The sequence below is a fragment of the Pelophylax lessonae genome (assembly GCF_965119305.1).
Source record: "Pelophylax lessonae genome assembly, chromosome: 8".
Taxonomy (NCBI): domain Eukaryota; kingdom Metazoa; phylum Chordata; class Amphibia; order Anura; family Ranidae; genus Pelophylax; species Pelophylax lessonae.
In genome coordinates, this window is record NC_138775.1 from 6,593,470 (window position 1) to 6,610,305 (window position 16,836).

General features: G+C 44.1%; 1 protein-coding gene across 1 annotated transcript in view; it reads right to left on the minus strand.

The window, feature by feature from the left end:
• Positions 1 to 318: 318 nt before the first annotated feature.
• LOC309561715 (uncharacterized protein) overlaps positions 319 to 16,836 on the minus strand; it is a gene marked incomplete at its 5' end in the record, with an annotated part of 149,264 nt that continues 132,746 nt past the window's right edge. The window contains 5 exon segments of the mRNA XM_082265701.1: positions 319 to 798; positions 802 to 1,030; positions 3,968 to 4,052; positions 8,320 to 8,513; positions 13,451 to 13,730. Of these exon segments, the coding sequence (XP_082121827.1) occupies positions 382 to 798; positions 802 to 1,030; positions 3,968 to 4,052; positions 8,320 to 8,513; positions 13,451 to 13,730 (1,205 nt within the window). The 3' untranslated portion in view covers positions 319 to 381.

Consider the following 16,836-nt stretch of genomic DNA (forward strand, 5'->3'; position numbering starts at 1 on the left):
CATGAAAAGATAGAATAAAATATTTACAAAAATGTGAGGGGTGTACTCACTTTTGTGAGATACTGTAGGACAAGTACAATGTCTCAGAATGTATCACTTTATTTTTTATACATTTATAATCAGACATACAATATGACTGTAATTAATATCAGTATGATTCGGATTCATATCCAATGACCACAAAAGAATGTTTTCAAAACAAAGAATAATATAACTTCCTTTACCAACTGTGTGAATGAACGAACTGAAATGCTAAATACAAAAGACAACTCAGATTGTCCATATCCTGATATGTTGGTGATGAACGTGGAACGTGGAAGTCAAGTTCAATGCATTATGACAGACAGTCAGGACATTAACCTGGAACTGATACATTTGCTCTTACTTTGAAATGACATTTCCATATAAAGTGTACTTAATAGATTTCCAGTTAATGATGTTCCCCAAAGACTTTGACTTTCCTTCATAGACCGCTTTGATGGCTTGGGGAGGTAAAACATAATTCCACAGTTGGACATCTGAAATTTCACCTAAAAAACTTTGTTTGGCATCAAAATTGGACCCAAATTTGTCTTGATCTTGGCCCAGGATCACCCTTCCACCTGGAAGAACGCGATGACCTTTCCGGTAAATTTTACTTGCAGAGGGCTTGCCATCAAACCAAAAGGCCGTCAAGCCTGATGAAGACTCCCAAGTCACGCAGATATGTGTCCCAAAGGTGCTGAGGCCAGGTAAAGAGAATTTTGCTGCAAGTTCACTGCTGCCGAGATACAGGGAAAGCTGACCGTCTAATTCTCTTTAAACGTTTAACTCATCTTGCTCATTGAAGTAAGAGAATAAGATGACCTCCCGACGGCCGGGCAACTCAGTGGAGACACGGAGACAAAGGGTGAATTTAGTTAAGTCTATTGGCACACTTGGGTGTAAGATTGCGTAATCCTGAACACCTTCCTCCGGAAATACCAATGATTTTCCACTAAGACCTAAAGAAAATGCATAAGAATTAAGACTGCTCAACATAATGCGGTGCCTATGGTAAATATGGTATACAAAGGTTTAATCTTTGGATGCAGAACACACCAAGGTAACCATTAAACAAACACACCAAGGAGGACACCAAAAAAGTCTAAGCCATTGGTCAGGAAGGTGTGGCTTTGTGCCTTGTTTTAACCGCTTGCCGACCGCCGCACGACTATTTACTGCTGCGGTCAGCCCCTCACAGGCAAAAACGACGTAGGTCTACGTAGCTGGCCTGTGAGGCTCTAGAGAGCGAGCGTGCACCGCCGGAGGCGCACTCCTGCTCCTGCGCGGTCACGGACCCCCCCCGCGCGTGTGCCCGGCGGATGTCCGCCGGGCACTCGCGGTCGTCCGTTAAACCGGAAGAAAGGCAGGCGGCTAATGTAAACAAAGCCGCCTGTCATTCTTCCCTGTGCAAGAATGGAGACCACACGGTTCTACTATGTAGGACCGTTGATCTCTGTTCTTGCACTAGTAGCCACTGCCAATCACAGTTAGAAACACGCCCCTAGGACACACTTAACCCCTCCCTCTCCAATAAAGTTAACTCCTTCACTGCCAGTGTAATTTTTGCAGTAACAGTGCATATGTATAGCACTGATTACTGCAGTAATGTCACTGGTACCCCCAAAAGTGTCAAAAATGTCAGTCAAGGGTCCGATCTGCCCGCTGCAATGTCGCAGTTCCGCCCAAAAAAAAAAAAAAAATCGCAGATCGCCGCCATTACTCGTTAAAAAAAAAAAAACAACAAGAATGACAAATATCTTTCCCTTAGTTAGTAAACGCAATAACTTCTGCGCAAACCAATCAAAATACGCTTTTTGCGATTTTTATTTTTTTTTTACCAAACATATGTAGCATAAAACAAATTGGCCTGAAATGTTAAAAAATTTTGATTTTTACATTTTTTTGGGGGGGAATTTCATATAAAAAAATTTGAAAAATATTGTTATTTTTTGAAAAATTGTCGCTCTTTTTTTGTTTATAGCTCATGATCAAAAAATCGCACAGGTGATCAAATACCACCAAAAGAAAGCTCTGTTTGTGGGAAAAAAAGGACTTCAAATTCGTTTAGGTACAGCGTCGCACGACCGCGCAATTGTCCGTTAAAGTCAGGCAGTGCCGAATCACAAAATAGGCCCTTGTCAGGAAGGGGGTAAAATCTTCCGGGGCTTAAGTGGTTTAAAAGAAACCTATACTGCAAAGAAGGTCCTTGAAGATCCCTTTCTGAAAATTCACATTGCCCGGCTGGCTTTGGCTTTGGTACTCTGTCATCTCCAATGTCAGAGGGAGGAGTCAGAACTGCTGTTCTGGGCTCAATAGGGGAATGCTGCAGAGAGCAGTGTCATGTTCTCTGTGGCTTTCAGGACCCATCCACTGCTGTGGAGGAAAATGTTGAAAAGGACACAGCATCAAAGATTTAAAAAATAAAAAAGCAACAGGGGGAGGAACTTCAAGGTGGTGTGGTAGGGTTAGGAAATACGGGTCGGGGTCCAAACTTGACTTAAATACATTTAAAGTGCTTTAAAAAGGTTCAGCTTTTTTTAAAATAACAAACATGTTATACTTACCTGCTGCGTGCCGTGGTTTTGCACAGAGCAGCCCTGACCTTCCTTTTCTCGGGTCTTTCACCGACACTTCTGGCTCGCCCCTCTTGACCAGTGCCCTTAATAGCAAGCCACCTGCTATGGGGGTACTTGTGCATGCTCACTCCCGAGCCCTGCTCTATGCGTCCATAAGACACATAGAGCCGCGGCTCGGCCCTGCTCCCTCCTCATTGGCCAATGGGTCCCACTGCTGTCACAGCCAATGAGGAGAGGGAGTCCTGAACAGCCAAGGCTCCCGTGCACATTGCTGGATCGAGAGAGGTGGGCTCAGGTGAGTATTGGGGGGGAAGGAGCAGCACACAGAAAGTAAAAAAACTTCAGCCTTTACAACCACCTTAAATTAGAATAAGCCAAAAAATCAATGCCAAACTGAGAACTGCTTTTTCTTTGAAACTGAACTCCTTTTTTACTTGTAGCACCTTGCTAAATAAGTGAGGTTTTGAGGTATTTTGTCTTTTTGGCTCCTCTGTAATCAGTGGAACAAAGAGTGAATATTTTTGGCTGTTCTGGCTGCAGGCTAAACCACTTCTCCCTTGCCTTCTAATGCTGCCTTTTTCAACCAGGGTGCCCAAGCACCCTGGGGTGCCTTGAGGTTTTTTTAGGGGTGCCTTGGCAAAATGCCTAAAAATGTATAAAAAATTGTATACAAGCCAGTGGGTGGATCAAACCTACCATTTAGTTACACAAAGCCACGGGTTTTCATTATGCACCATTATGACTTTCTAGACACTGGTATCCTAACAACCAATGACATCATCAATTAATAAGGAGGATGTCTGTTGCCTCCACAGCATCCTTGTTTGACCCTCCTGTGCCCCTCTCTCTCAGTACTGGGGTGACATTAGCTGACTGATGGAGATAAATTGAGGGAGAAGAGAAACATTGGAATAGTCAGCACCAGTGTGCAAAAGTGTGTTTGCTTTGGAAGAACAAATCACCTCTAACGTTGGGTGTCCTACATGTGTGGATGTTGCTGCATTATGTAAAGATATTAGAATTTGTTTTTACATTTTAGAATGGGGTGCCTCGAGACTGTCAATAATTTTAAAGGGTGCCTTGAGATTGTCTATAATCTTAAAGGGTGCCTCGAGACTGTCAATAATCTTAAAGGGTGCCTTGAGATTGTCTATAATCTTAAAGGGTGCCTCGACTAAAAAAAAAGGTGGAAATACACTGTTCTAGTGGATTCTTAAATGTAGTGGGCTGGAAGAGGCAGACCCTTGGCTTGAATATTCATGCAGCCTCAGCCAATCCCTGGGGGAGAGAATGCACAGTAGGTGGTTTAGGGGTTTATACATAGTCTGGGGCCTGCAACATGTCCAGGAGGAGAAGAACCAGCCAACCTTCTGGGCAGATTAGCTGAAGGCTGCCGGAGTTCATCGAGGTCCCAGCTCAGGGAGAGCTGGGGGGGCTCGTTTCTATAAAGAGCTGGAGCAAATTCAGAGGGGGTTCACTGAGGTTCAGGCCTGGAAGCTCACTGGAGAAGTGACTGGCAGGTATTGGAAAAAGACATTTAAGTACACAGGGACATTGTGAGTACAGGCCTGAGATTGAGTTGCTGATTTAGGACTGCTCCTGTGTTTGGAGTCCCCTGAGTTGTATGTCCAGCTATTGTTAGTTTGAAAGGGAGTTACACTTAATAAGTCTAGTTAAGTCAGTGAGTGTCCTCTGCAATTTTTTGCACTAAATTTGGAGTATCCCAAGGCTCACCCTGCATCCCAACCAAGTTCAACGAGCATGTGCAAAACCTTTTTATTCATACATTCTATATTTGGCTAACAGCCTGTGCAACTGGAGAGTATCTTTAAGATTTGACATAATTTCACATCTATATTCACATACAAATGATCAGTCGACTAAGATAAGTCTTAAATGTAGCGATTTACCTTCTCTCATTACTATCTTCTTGGTTATACCCGCCAGTGAATTTTCTGAAAGCAGAAAAAGATACAATTAGCATTTTGGCCCCGTTCCCACTGGGGCGACGCTACTTCCCGGGGCGACCTCCGAGGTCGCGGCGCGCTGCTCGCAACGCGACCTCGGAGCGGCCGGCACGGACTTCATAACATTGAAGTCAATGCAGGTCGCTCCGGGTTGCCCCAAAGAAGCTCCGGACCCTTTTTCTAAGTCGGAGCGACTTGTGTCGCTCCTATTAGAACGGGTCCATAGCTTCTCTATGGAAGGCGACCTGTCAGGCGACCAGGTCGCCTGACAGGTCGCCCCAGTGTGAACGGGGGCTCAAAGATACAAACCAAACAGTTACACTATTCCTCCAAACACTTCAAATGTAAATAGACTTTTTCATCATAAAAAAATCTGGAGAGATTTTTTGTAATTAGTAATGCTGAATACTTTTCAGGGAGTGCCCAATTGTTGTCTAATTGATGGTTTTTCTTCTGTTGAAAATTATGTGACCCAAGACAAAGGCTACCCTCATAAATTATAATTGGAAAAGTCTCATTCAGGAAGCCATTATAGCATAGCTTTCACAAGAACAATGTTCTCTTTGTAGTTTAGCTCGTCTATAATCAGTGGAGGGTTTTGTGATTATTTTGTGCTGTTCTGGGTCTCACTGGCTGCAGGCTCAACTACTTTGCCCACCTTCTAGTGGATTCTAAAATGTAGTGGGATGCAAGAGGCAGACCATGGACCTGAATACTCATGTGGTCTCAGCCAATCCCTGGGGGAGATAATGCCCACTAGGTGGCTGAGGAGTGCATAAATAGGCTGCAACCTCGAACAGCTGAGTTTTTGACCAGGAGGAAAAGACCCAGCCTGGAGGGATGCTGCCCTTCTGGGCAGAGTAGAGCGAGTTTTGAGTGGAGGAACTTGACTGGCCTGCACCTCAACCTGATAGAAACACCTTTGGGATTAATTAAAGTTAGGTCTGTGAGCCAGGTCCTCTCATCCAACATCAGTGCCTGACTTCACAAAAGCACTTCTGGAAGAATGGTGAAACATTCCCATAGACACACTCCTAAACCTTGTGGACAGCCTTCCCAGAAGAGTTGAAGCTGTTATAGCTGCAAAGGGTGGGCCAACTCAATATTAAACCCTGTAAACTAAGACTGGGATGCTATTAAATTAATGTGTGTGTAAATGCAGGTGTCCCAATACTTTTGACAGTATAGTGTATTTACTGAAAGCAGACACCCAAGAGAATAAAATAGCTTTAGTTCCAATTTGTAATGTAACACCATATCGGTTTGTTATCAAAAACAAAATTTCTGTAAAAAAATACACTAGGGTTAATTTTAGGATACAGAAGCGTTAGATATTACCCAATGTTGTGGTAACATATAAAAGTAAGCCGAGTAAATAGATACCCAACATGCAGGGGTCAAGTCCTGGGGAAAAAAAGTGAGGGAACTCACCCATGATTCCCCCCACCTCAAAAAAAAAAAGTGTGTGAACTGCTGAACTGGCCTAATTTCAAGCCGTCTGTGGCCGACCTTATAACTAAATTATATAAAAGGGGATGGAGAAAGAAAGGAAGAAGGAAAGAGGGATGGAGAGAAAGAAAGGAAGAAGGAAAGAGGGATGGAGGGGGGGAGAAAGAAAGGAAGAAGGAAAGAGGGATGGAGGGGGGGGAGAAAGAAAGGAAGAAGGAAAGAGGGATGGAGGGGGGGAGAAAGAAAGGAAGAAGGAAAGAGGGATGGAGGGGGGGGGGAGAAAGAAAGGAAGAAGGAAAGAGGGATGGAGGGGGGGGGGGGAGAAAGAAAGGAAGAAGGAAAGAGGGATGGAGGGGGGGGGAGAAAGAAAGGAAGAAGGAAAGAGGGATGGAGGGGGGGAGAAAGAAAGGAAGAAGGAAAGAGGGATGGAGGGGGGGAGAAAGAAAGGAAGAAGGAAAGAGGGATGGAGGGGGGGAGAAAGAAAGGAAAGAGAAAAAGAGAAAAAGAGGGATGGAGGGGGGGAGAAAGAAGGAAAGAGAAAAAGAGAAAAAGAGGGATGGAGGGGGGGAGAAAGAAGGAAAGAGAAAAAGAGGGATGGAGGGGGGGGAGAAAGAAGGAAAGAGAAAAAGAGGGATGGAGGGGGGGGGGGGAGAAAGAAGGAAAGAGAAAAAGAGGGATGGAGGGGGGGAGAAAGAAGGAAAGAGAAAAAGAGAAAAAGAGGGCTGGAGGGGGGGAGAAAGAAGGAAAGAGAAAAAGAGAAAAAGAGGGATGGAGGGGGGAGAAAGAAGGAAAGAGAAAAAGAGAAAAAGAGGGATGGAGGGGGTGGGGGGGAGAAAGAGAAAAAGAGAAAAAGAGGGATGGAGGGGGGGAGAAAGAGAAAAAGAGAAAAAGAGAAAAAGAGGGATGGAGGGGGGGGGGGAGAAAAAGAGAAAAAGAGAAAGAGAGAGAAAGAGAGAGAAAGAGAGAGAGAGAGAGACACACAGAGAGAGAGAGAGAGAGAGACAGAGAGATAGAGAGATAGATAGAGACAGAGAGATAGAGACAGAGAGAGAGAGAGAGAGAGAGAGAGAGAGAGAGAGACAGAGACAGAGAGAGAGGCAGAGAGAGAGACAGACAGACAGAGAGAAAGAAAGAAGAAGGGAAAAAAGAAAGAAGGATGGAGGGATGGAGGGAGAAAGAAGGAAAGAGGGATGGAGGGAGGGAGAAAGAAGGAAAGAGGGATGGAGGGAGGGAGAAAGAGGCAGGGAGGAAGGAAGGCCTTTTTAGCAGCTTTTAATGACTGTTGGGTCATAACACACTTTCTCCTTCCTCACCTCATTCAGTTTGCAGAGCAGCTCCATGCCACAACACCACAGGAAGCCCATGGAAAGTAATGGACAATGCACTGTGCATCCATTGGCTGTGAGGCAATAGAAGGCGGTGCAGCCCACCTCCTGCTACCTCCTCAGCCAATAGGTAGCTAACTCCCAGCCCAGCCAGCTTAATAAGTGGGCGGGCCGGGATGAAAAATTTGCGGGCTCAAGAGTTTAGGAGCAACTAGAATGCAAAGCCTGCCTGCGGCGCGGACCTTATGGTAGCCGGCTTATGCAGAAATTTGCTGTCCCCAGTCTGCCCTGGCAGTCCTGCAGGACGCGGCTGCTAACATGAACGGTGTTCCTGCTGTGGAAAAAGTACAGGAATGCCATTGCCATGCGTTTCTGCAGGACTCAAGCCTTGCCAACATGTGAAGTCTTAAAATTGTGTGAACCCATTCAGTAGCGGCAAAGGTCAGTACCCTGTAAAGGCTACATTTTAAAAGCCCCCCCAGGTCATCAGTTTAGAGTTAACCATGAATAATGGACTTAGAATTATTGCTCTCACTCTGATATGTGCAGCAATATGTAACGTGTGGTGCAATCAAAGTTTTCATACATAGGTGCCCCAAATGGCTCTGATTATGTTTGTACATGCTTGTATGTTGGGGTGGAGGGGTGCTCAAAATTATTTTGGAGGAGGGGGTTTAACTTTAATTTTTTTACACTTTTTTTACATTTTTTTTTTTTACACTGTCCTATATTTTTTCACATTACATAGAAGACAAAAAATCCCTTATGTGATGCTTTGTTTTTTTTTGGTCACAGGTTCTCTTCAAGGATGAGTCTAAAAGTCCCCTCTGTCCTCCAGTGCAGATAGCACTCCCTTAGCGTCTTTCACCGCCATAATGGCTGGGTATAGTGACACCAGGACCTGGAAGTGATGTTCTACATGTTGCGTCTCAGTCATTACCAGGAAGGTATATTATCTCTAGAGAAGAATACTAATACAAGGCAGAACATTCATGCTGTAAGAACCTGTAGACATCTTACCACTGGATGTGGGCAGACCAAACACTTGGACTTCACAGAGTGAAAGGATCTCCTCCCGGTCCGGTATGATTACTGTCACATATTTCCCCTTCTTTCCTTTACAGTTGAACATGGCGGTCTCCCCAGGGCCCAACGAATAGATGACTGCACACCTGTCCCAATATGAAATTTAAAGAATAAAATTCTCAACGCTTTCAATTATCCGGTCTGTTTCCTTTGAAAATAATTTAAAGAGCCATTGCAGCCAAAAATGTGCTGAGAATCCTGTTGGCTTATTAGGCACTTGCCCTCTAGAAGATTTACCCCCCCCTTCCTGACCAGGCCATTTTTTGCGATAAGGCACTGCGTTACTTTAACTGACAATTGCATGGTCATGTGACGCTGTACCCAAACAAAACATTTTTTTTTTTTGCACTATAAACAAAAAAAAAAAAAAAAATTTACCTTTCTATTAAAAAACACATCCAATAAAAAAATGTAAAAAAAATAAAATAAATCAAATGTCTTCGCCTGGTCATGATGAAGGGGGGTAAATCTTCAAGAGGTTAAGTGCCTAATATTCTTGGCTATTCTATAATAAAAAATCTTTTTAAACCTCATTGACAGAATTGGAAATAATAAATTAAAAATCTTTTTTTTCTTTTAGGACATACTAATATATAAAGAACTCATTTATGATGACAAGAAATATAGTATAATGTGCATGTAATATTGTGATATTATATATATATATATATATATATATATATATATATATATATATATATATATATATATATATATATATTATATTATATTATATTATATTATATATGAATATATGACATTATATATTATATGATAATATTATGAGGTAAGATGGGAAATTATAAGATGTGTTGTTATCCAGATATCCTTAAAGTGGATGTAAACCCTCTGCTATACCCAGTGAAGTGAACAGCCTCAGATATTACACAGAGATTAAACAAATCTCCCTACATACATTTTACATGTATATCTGCTGTCTTCCCCTTTCTACATTCTTTAGAAAGTGCAGATTGTGTTAAATCTTTCTTCCTGTTTCAGAAGTGGGAGGGGAGTCTGGGCATACACTGTGTGTGAGCTGATTGGAGGAGAGGCAACCCCCCCCCCCTCCACATAGGCAGAGGATGGAAGAAACATGCATAGCTATGATGTGAATAGACCAGCTCTCTGCTTAATCTACCTCTAAATTCCCTCCCCGACAAAATTTCCAGCTGCTTTTTTCTCCTGTGTTGGGGAGCTTGTCAGAAGTTATCATGCTGATAACAGAAGAATGGAGCAGCAGAAAGAAACAGCACTTAGAGCTTTTGGAGAGAGATAAACACTACAGATATATGTGCCCAGGTCAGATTTTATGAATGGGGTTTACAGCCACTTTAAATGATTGATAATCATCCATGACATTTGATCTCTGGATTAAATCACACATTTGCCACATGATTAAAATGAAGCTACACCAAAAATTAACATTGTAAATAATAATTTTTAATACCGGGGATTGCATACATCCCAAAAGTAAGATAACATATTTATATTAACCCAGGGATAAAAATCATACCCCATATAAGATTGGATTGAAAAAATAACATTCTATTCTCAAAACACCTCAATAGAAATCCCTAATCTTAAGCCGGCCATAGATGGTTCAATTCTTGGCAGGTTCAGCAGGAACCGACCGAGATTCTAATCATCTACGGGCAGGCTGATTGTACCCAAGTCAATTCATTTACATAGTTACATAGTTAGTGAGGTTGAAAAAAGACATCAGTCCATCCAGTTCAACCTATGATGTGTGTGTGTGTTTGCTGTTAACCGTACATTGTATACCCCTGTATGTTGTACATTGTATACCCCTGTATGTTGTACATTGTATACCCCTGTATGTTGTACATTGTATACCCCTGTATGTTGTACATTGTATACCCCTGTATGTTGTGGTCTTTAAGGTGCCCATCTAATAGTTTTTTGAAGAGAATTCCACATCCTTACCGCTCTTACAGTGAAGAACCCCTTACGTATTTATAGCTTAAACCGTTTTTCCTCTAGTTTTAGTGAGTGGCCACGTGTCTTATTGTATCTCCTTTCTCTGAATAGTTTGTTCCTTATGCTAGGGTCACCAGTACAGTATTTGTACATTGATATCATATCCCCCCTCAATCGTCTCTTCTCCAGAGAGAATAGGTTCATTGGTACAACCAGCATGTTAGATTTTTTATGGGATTCTTGCCAGTGGCTATAGCTCCTAGCAATAATCTCTGTTCTCCCGGCCAGAGTGACCCCCCCCCCCCGCCTGCCTGCCTGGAGAACACAATAGCTCCATGGGAGGGATTTAGGAATCTAATAATTAATTGAAACTGTATTAGAGTAGACAGTAGCAGAGATTTGACCCCAGGGGCGGAGTGACCATTAGGGGCCCCATGAAAGGCTCCTGGTACCTCCACCCTGATGAATCCGTGCTGATCCCAGGGCCCAGTGCCGTAACAAGCTCCAGCATTGAGCTCCGGATACTGACCTGACAGGGGCGCACTAGCGTGGGCAGGGCTGGCCCTACCATGGATCCTGCTGGGTCCATCGGACCCAGGCAGAACTTTGAGAGGGGCAGCAAATTGACTCCCACAATTTTTTTCCAGCAGTTGTGTGTTATCAGTTTGCGGTGCATTACGGGCAACATTTCCCCATCTCATACTGCCGCCTATAGTGCAAACCGATGAGTATGAGGAGGCGGAGTGTCTCCTCCGGGGAACGTCCCTCACGTGATCGCGGTGTGCGCAATGACGTCAGGCATCAGCGCACTCCATCTCACGCAGGGCAGGCTGGATCTTCAAGGGTTGTGGGTGCGGCAGACACAGGAGTGACAGGAGGACTGAGGACAGACAGTGGGTGTTAGGTGGGCCGGTCCGGTGGAAGAAGATAACAGTATATATAATTTTAAAAATGTTATATTTATATAAAATAATGGATGTGGGGGCCTTTTGGTGGGCATGATTTTTTTTTTTGGGGTGGGGGGGCAGCATTTAATTCTTGGACCGAGGCAGAACGATGTCTGGGGCCAGCCCTGAGCGTGGGCACCCGGGACCCCTTCCCCGCATCTTTTGGGGGGGGGCCCAAGCTCCCACATATCGCGATCCCCCCTCTGTGGCAGCCGACAGCAGCATCTCTCCCCACTGACAGCCTGCACCCCACACAGAGTTCACTGCTCCTCCTCAGCTCAGATGTTCTTATGTATACAGACAGGAGTGGGAAGTCTGTACTGATTATCTGAGGTCTGTATATAGTTTATGGATAGAGGAGGGGGACATAGTAACCGAGAAGAGGGGCAGGTAAAAAGGATGCTCACATGATGGGAGAGGGGGGTAAGAGGAAATGTGTTGGAGGGGAGGGTGCTTTTGGAAGGGAGAGAACTTGTGATGGACGGTGGGGTGGGGGGGGGGGGGATATCAAATCTGATGACCTCTACTAGCAAAAGTCCTCTCCCCTCCTAAAGCACTCTCTCACCACATATTCTCTTACCCCCCCTCTCCCCCAAATTTCAGAGATACCCCTGCCACAGAGGGGCAATGGGCATGGGACATGTGAAAAGGGTCCCTCTCTGTCCTCATTCCAGGGCCTTTTTTTTTTCCTCATCTCAGGGGCCTCTCTCTGCCCTTATTCCAGGACCCCTCTCTGACCTCATCCCAGGGGCCCCTCTCTGACCTCATCCCAGGGGCCCCTCTCTGACCTCATGCCAGGGGCCCTCTCTGTCCTCATGCCAGGGGCCCCTCTCTGTCCTCATGCCAGGGGCCCCTCTCTGTCCTCATCCCAGGGGCCCCTCTCTGTCCTCATCCCAGGGGCCCCTCTCTGTCCTCATCCCAGGGCCCCTCTCTGTCATCCCAGGGCCCCTCTCCGTCCTCATCCTAAGGTTCCCCTAAAAGACAACTGTAATAGGAGGCTCAGGACAGTAAGAGCTTGTTTACATTTGCAGTTTGGGGGCGGTAAAACCCCATAGTTGAGCCCTGTTTTTACAACCATCCTACCCAAACGCACCCCCCTTAACTGCAGTTGCCAGGGGTGTACACATGTCGGAGCCACAGCAGGAATTATATGCCATGTCACCAGACAGGGCGTATAATTCAAGTAAATGGAGCCGCTCTGCAACTTTGTGCAGTACAGCAACCAAGAGGTTAAGGCAGGGCGGCAAAGCAGGCAGTGAGGAGGCGTTGTATCGTCTCCTCATCACCTGATTTAACCCCTTGTATCCCATACTAGCATTCCGTAACTATGTGCAGGGCATTTGCAGAGTGGCACCATTCACTTGAATGGGTCGCGATCACCCACCGAAAGTAACAATCAGGGGGTATAATTCCTGCCGCAGCATGTGGACATCCTCAGCTGCTGTCTCAGCAGCTAAAGGGGGCAGGGATGAATGCATGCAATGTGGGCAGTGCAATAAGAAGGTGGTGCTTTGTGTGGGTCGGGCTCGAGTGTGGGTGGGGACACCGGGGGGGGGGGGCCCATGATCTCCTATTGCCTGGGGAGCCCCATGAATTGTCAGTCCACCCCTGTTTGATCCCTTTTTATTTTTTCCCCTTTCATTCTGCTGCAGAAGAATCTGATGAGAAGGTCTGATAGGGCGGACCTTCTTCTCTGCTAGTTTCGTTCGATTGCCTGTACTGTGTGATAGTGGGGGTGATACCTTCTGAATGAAGGATAAGTTATCCAATTCATCCTATTTCCTAGGCCTAAATCTTTAGCCGTACTAATTACTGTTGTAGTTACGGGATATTTATTTGTGTCTATGTCATACAATGACTGATTTATGGGATTGTTAGTCACTTGATTGTTATGTATTTATTTTATAGTTTATATTCATACAATTTTTTGGTGCTTAAAAATCTCTAAACAGAGAAATAGAATCAATAAATAATGAATTGTGTCAGTGTAGTTATCTATTCATTTTTCGTGTATTAATTTTGCCCCTGAAGGCGCTGTTTTATATCGCTTATTTAAATAATCAATCATGCTGACTTGATTAATCACTCTGATAGTAGTAATTTGGAAATCATTTTGATTAAGTTTATCTCATACCAACCTGGGATTTTCCCTCCATTCTTTGGAATCTCCTATCCTGATCTCAGCCTTATTGATCCGCTCCCAACAACAATCCTCTCTGTTGGTTACAGCCACAGAGAAGACCGCATGGACTTCCTTCAGATCTACTGTCCACCAAGGACAATTTCCCCATATTGTTTGGCTGCACTGCATCTTGAAATAGTTGCTGGAAAGAGACCCATCAATGGAGTTCCTGGAATCCCCAAAATTGTTATATAGGCCGGATTGGGATGAGATTCCCTTTAACGCCACATTAGGTGCTGAAAAGGTATAAAAAAGAAAGTTAGAAGTTCCTGGAGAGACCTTCACAGGACTTCTGTGGGTTTCCTATCTATACTGTCTTCTAAGATGAAGAAAAGTGATCTGCTCTGTTGAAGCGTACAAGCGTCTGCCCTGTAAAATGCCCTTACCATGTGGTCCATATGGCATACAGCAGATATCTATTAGCGCTGTCCCTTGATAAAGTCACATGTGTTTGTGACGCAACGCGTCGGGACGCCGTGGTGACGTCACTTCCTGGTCGACGGCCGTGACCGGAAGTAGGAAGGTATTCGTGAGAACGAGTGCTGTGACCGCATCGGCGGTTTTAAAGATTACGTAGAAGGCGCTGTTTGTTTTGATTTGATGTAAGTGCAATTTTTATTCACCTAATTAAACTGTATGAAATACTACACCATGAGTTCCTCTCCCTGATTGTTTTGGCATATGAGCATCATTACCCGGGTAGCAAGTATCCCCTATCTGAAGTCCGTACGGTTATTGGGACTGCGAGACCCCCAGGATCTGGAGGAGATACCCTTAAAAGTCTGCAGGTTGACAAGCAATACCTGAAACGCTCTTAAGAGTGTTAGTGGAGGTGAGCGGCCATTGCACTCATTTCTTTGGATATCTCAGCTCACCAATAGAATCACACTGGGAATCACCGGAATTATTTATTTATACACCGATTATTATTCTGTTTGGGAATTGTTTGGACTTTTTATTGATTTTGCATTGCATGGTTCACTTTGTTAATTTGCACTTCTGGATTTTTATTGAAGAGCTGACAGTGGTTCACTCTTCAGAGGACATTTTTTCTGCTTTATTGTATTTTTGATTTTGGCATATCACCATTTGATATCTTTCACCTGTATCATTGTGTCACCCTATTTCTGTTTCACATAAGGAAGTACATTGGTTCACTCTTCATAGGGCACCTTCACTTTTTGGAATAATTTGTTTTTTCTTCACTATTTTTTAGACACTAGCTGTAGTGTCCGTTTCAGTGTATGTTGTACACTTTATTTTTAATTACTCACCACTGTTTGCATTTTCCATCCCCAATTTGTTATTGTGTTCACTTCTACCATCACCTTTAATTAATCATTTACACCTAGTATGTTATATTGATTGATCTTCCTACCATTTTATTGTCTAAGTGAGCTACTTAGAGTGATGGTTCACCGGTTATAGAGCACCTGCGCTGATATTTATGCTTTATATCAGCACTGGTACCCTTATTATATTTAAAATTGTTAGAATTTAGGTTTAACGAGGCCAACAGTGGAGATGAGGTTTGGTTTGAAATAAATAGGCAATCATATTGTTTAACCACTTAAGCCCCGGAGGATTTGCCCCCTTCCTGACCAGGCCCTATTTTGCGATTCGGCACTGCGTTAATTTAACAGGCAATTGCGCGGTCGTGCGACGCTGTACCCAAACGAAATTTACGTCCTTTTTTTTCTCACAAACAGAGCTTTCTTTTGGTGGTATTTGATCACCTGTGCGATTTTTATTTTTTGCGCTATAAACAAAAAAAGAGCCACAATTTTGAAAAAAAAAAAAACAATATTTTTCACATTCTGCTATAAGACATTCTCAAAAATAAAAATTTAAAATTCTAAATTTTTTAACATTTTAGGCCAATTTGTTTTCTGCTACATAAAAAAAAAAACAAAAAAACAAAAACGGAATAAGCGTATTTTGATTGGTTTGCGCAAAAGTTATCGCGTCTACTAACTACAGGAAAGATTTATGTCATTTTTATTATTTTTTTTTTTACTAGTAATGGCAGCGATCTGCGATTTTTTTGCGGGACTGCGACAGATCGGACCCCTGACTGACATTTTTGACACTTTTGGGGGGACCAGTGACATTATTACAGTAATCAGTGCTATAAATATGCACTGTTACTGTAATAATGACACTGGCAGGGAAAGGATAAACCCTGTGGGTGATCAAGGGGTTAAGTGTGAGCCTAGGGGATTCTAACTGGGGGGGGGGGGGGGCGTGGTTTCTGAAATGACCATAGAGACATGTGATTCTATATAGAAGGATCACATGATCTCTATGATCATCCCAGGGAGTAGGACGGTTGGTTGTGTTTACAACAGCCGACCGTCCTCTCTCAGCTGGGATTGATCGCGGGTGTCAGGCGGCAATCGGAGCCACCTGACACCCACATCGGCTTCCCTGCTGATGTTTGGAGGCGAGAGCGCCGCTGGCAGTGCGCACTCGCCCCTTAGCTGCCTCCAGACGACCGACGTAGACCTACCTCGTTTTGCCTGTAGGAGCCAGCCTGCCGCAGTAAAAACAACGTAAGCGGTCGGCAAGTGGTTAACATAACACTAAGCAAGAGATCAAGATGACTAGGAATCGGCTCTGTGATTCGACTCGAACATCGGCTATTCGTGTGTTCACAGATGTTCGCCCGCCGATGAGCACCCCATAATGCACCGAGCTGTTGCAGTACATTGATTGCTGATGATTGGCCAAAGCACCGGACCTTTATGCTTTGGCCAATTACAGCACAATGTCCTGTCAGAGCCATGATTGGCCAAAGGCAGGGTGCTTTTGGCCAATCATGACTCAGGGGCTAAGTCCACACCCCACACTATATAAGGCTGCTGCTTATACGGAAGCCGTGTATAGTGGGTGGCAATGGAGTTTAGGCAGATAGTTAGTGGATAGTGTGTTCAGTCAGTTTAGCGCAGTCAGTGTAGAGTTCAGGTCATACCCCACTTTTATAATGTATAGATATGTTGTAGTCCTGGGTGCCCTCTCGGTGTTCCCCATGTTTTGTGTCCCTGTCACTTATAGTTAAAAAAACACCAATATTTTTTACTTTCTGCTATAAAACATTCCCAATAATTTTTTTTTTTTTAAATTGCACAAAATCAGGTAGATCTGCATGATTATGCGCAGCCGAGCCACCCTGTGGTTAAAGACGGGAAGCAGTGCCATGCCAAGCTGACCAATATTTCCCATAGACGCCAATGTTAACCACTTCAGCCCTGGAAGGTTTTACCCCCTTAATGACCAGGCCATTTTTTGCGATTCGGCACTGCGTTGATTTAATTGACAATTGCGTGGTCGTGCAACGCCATA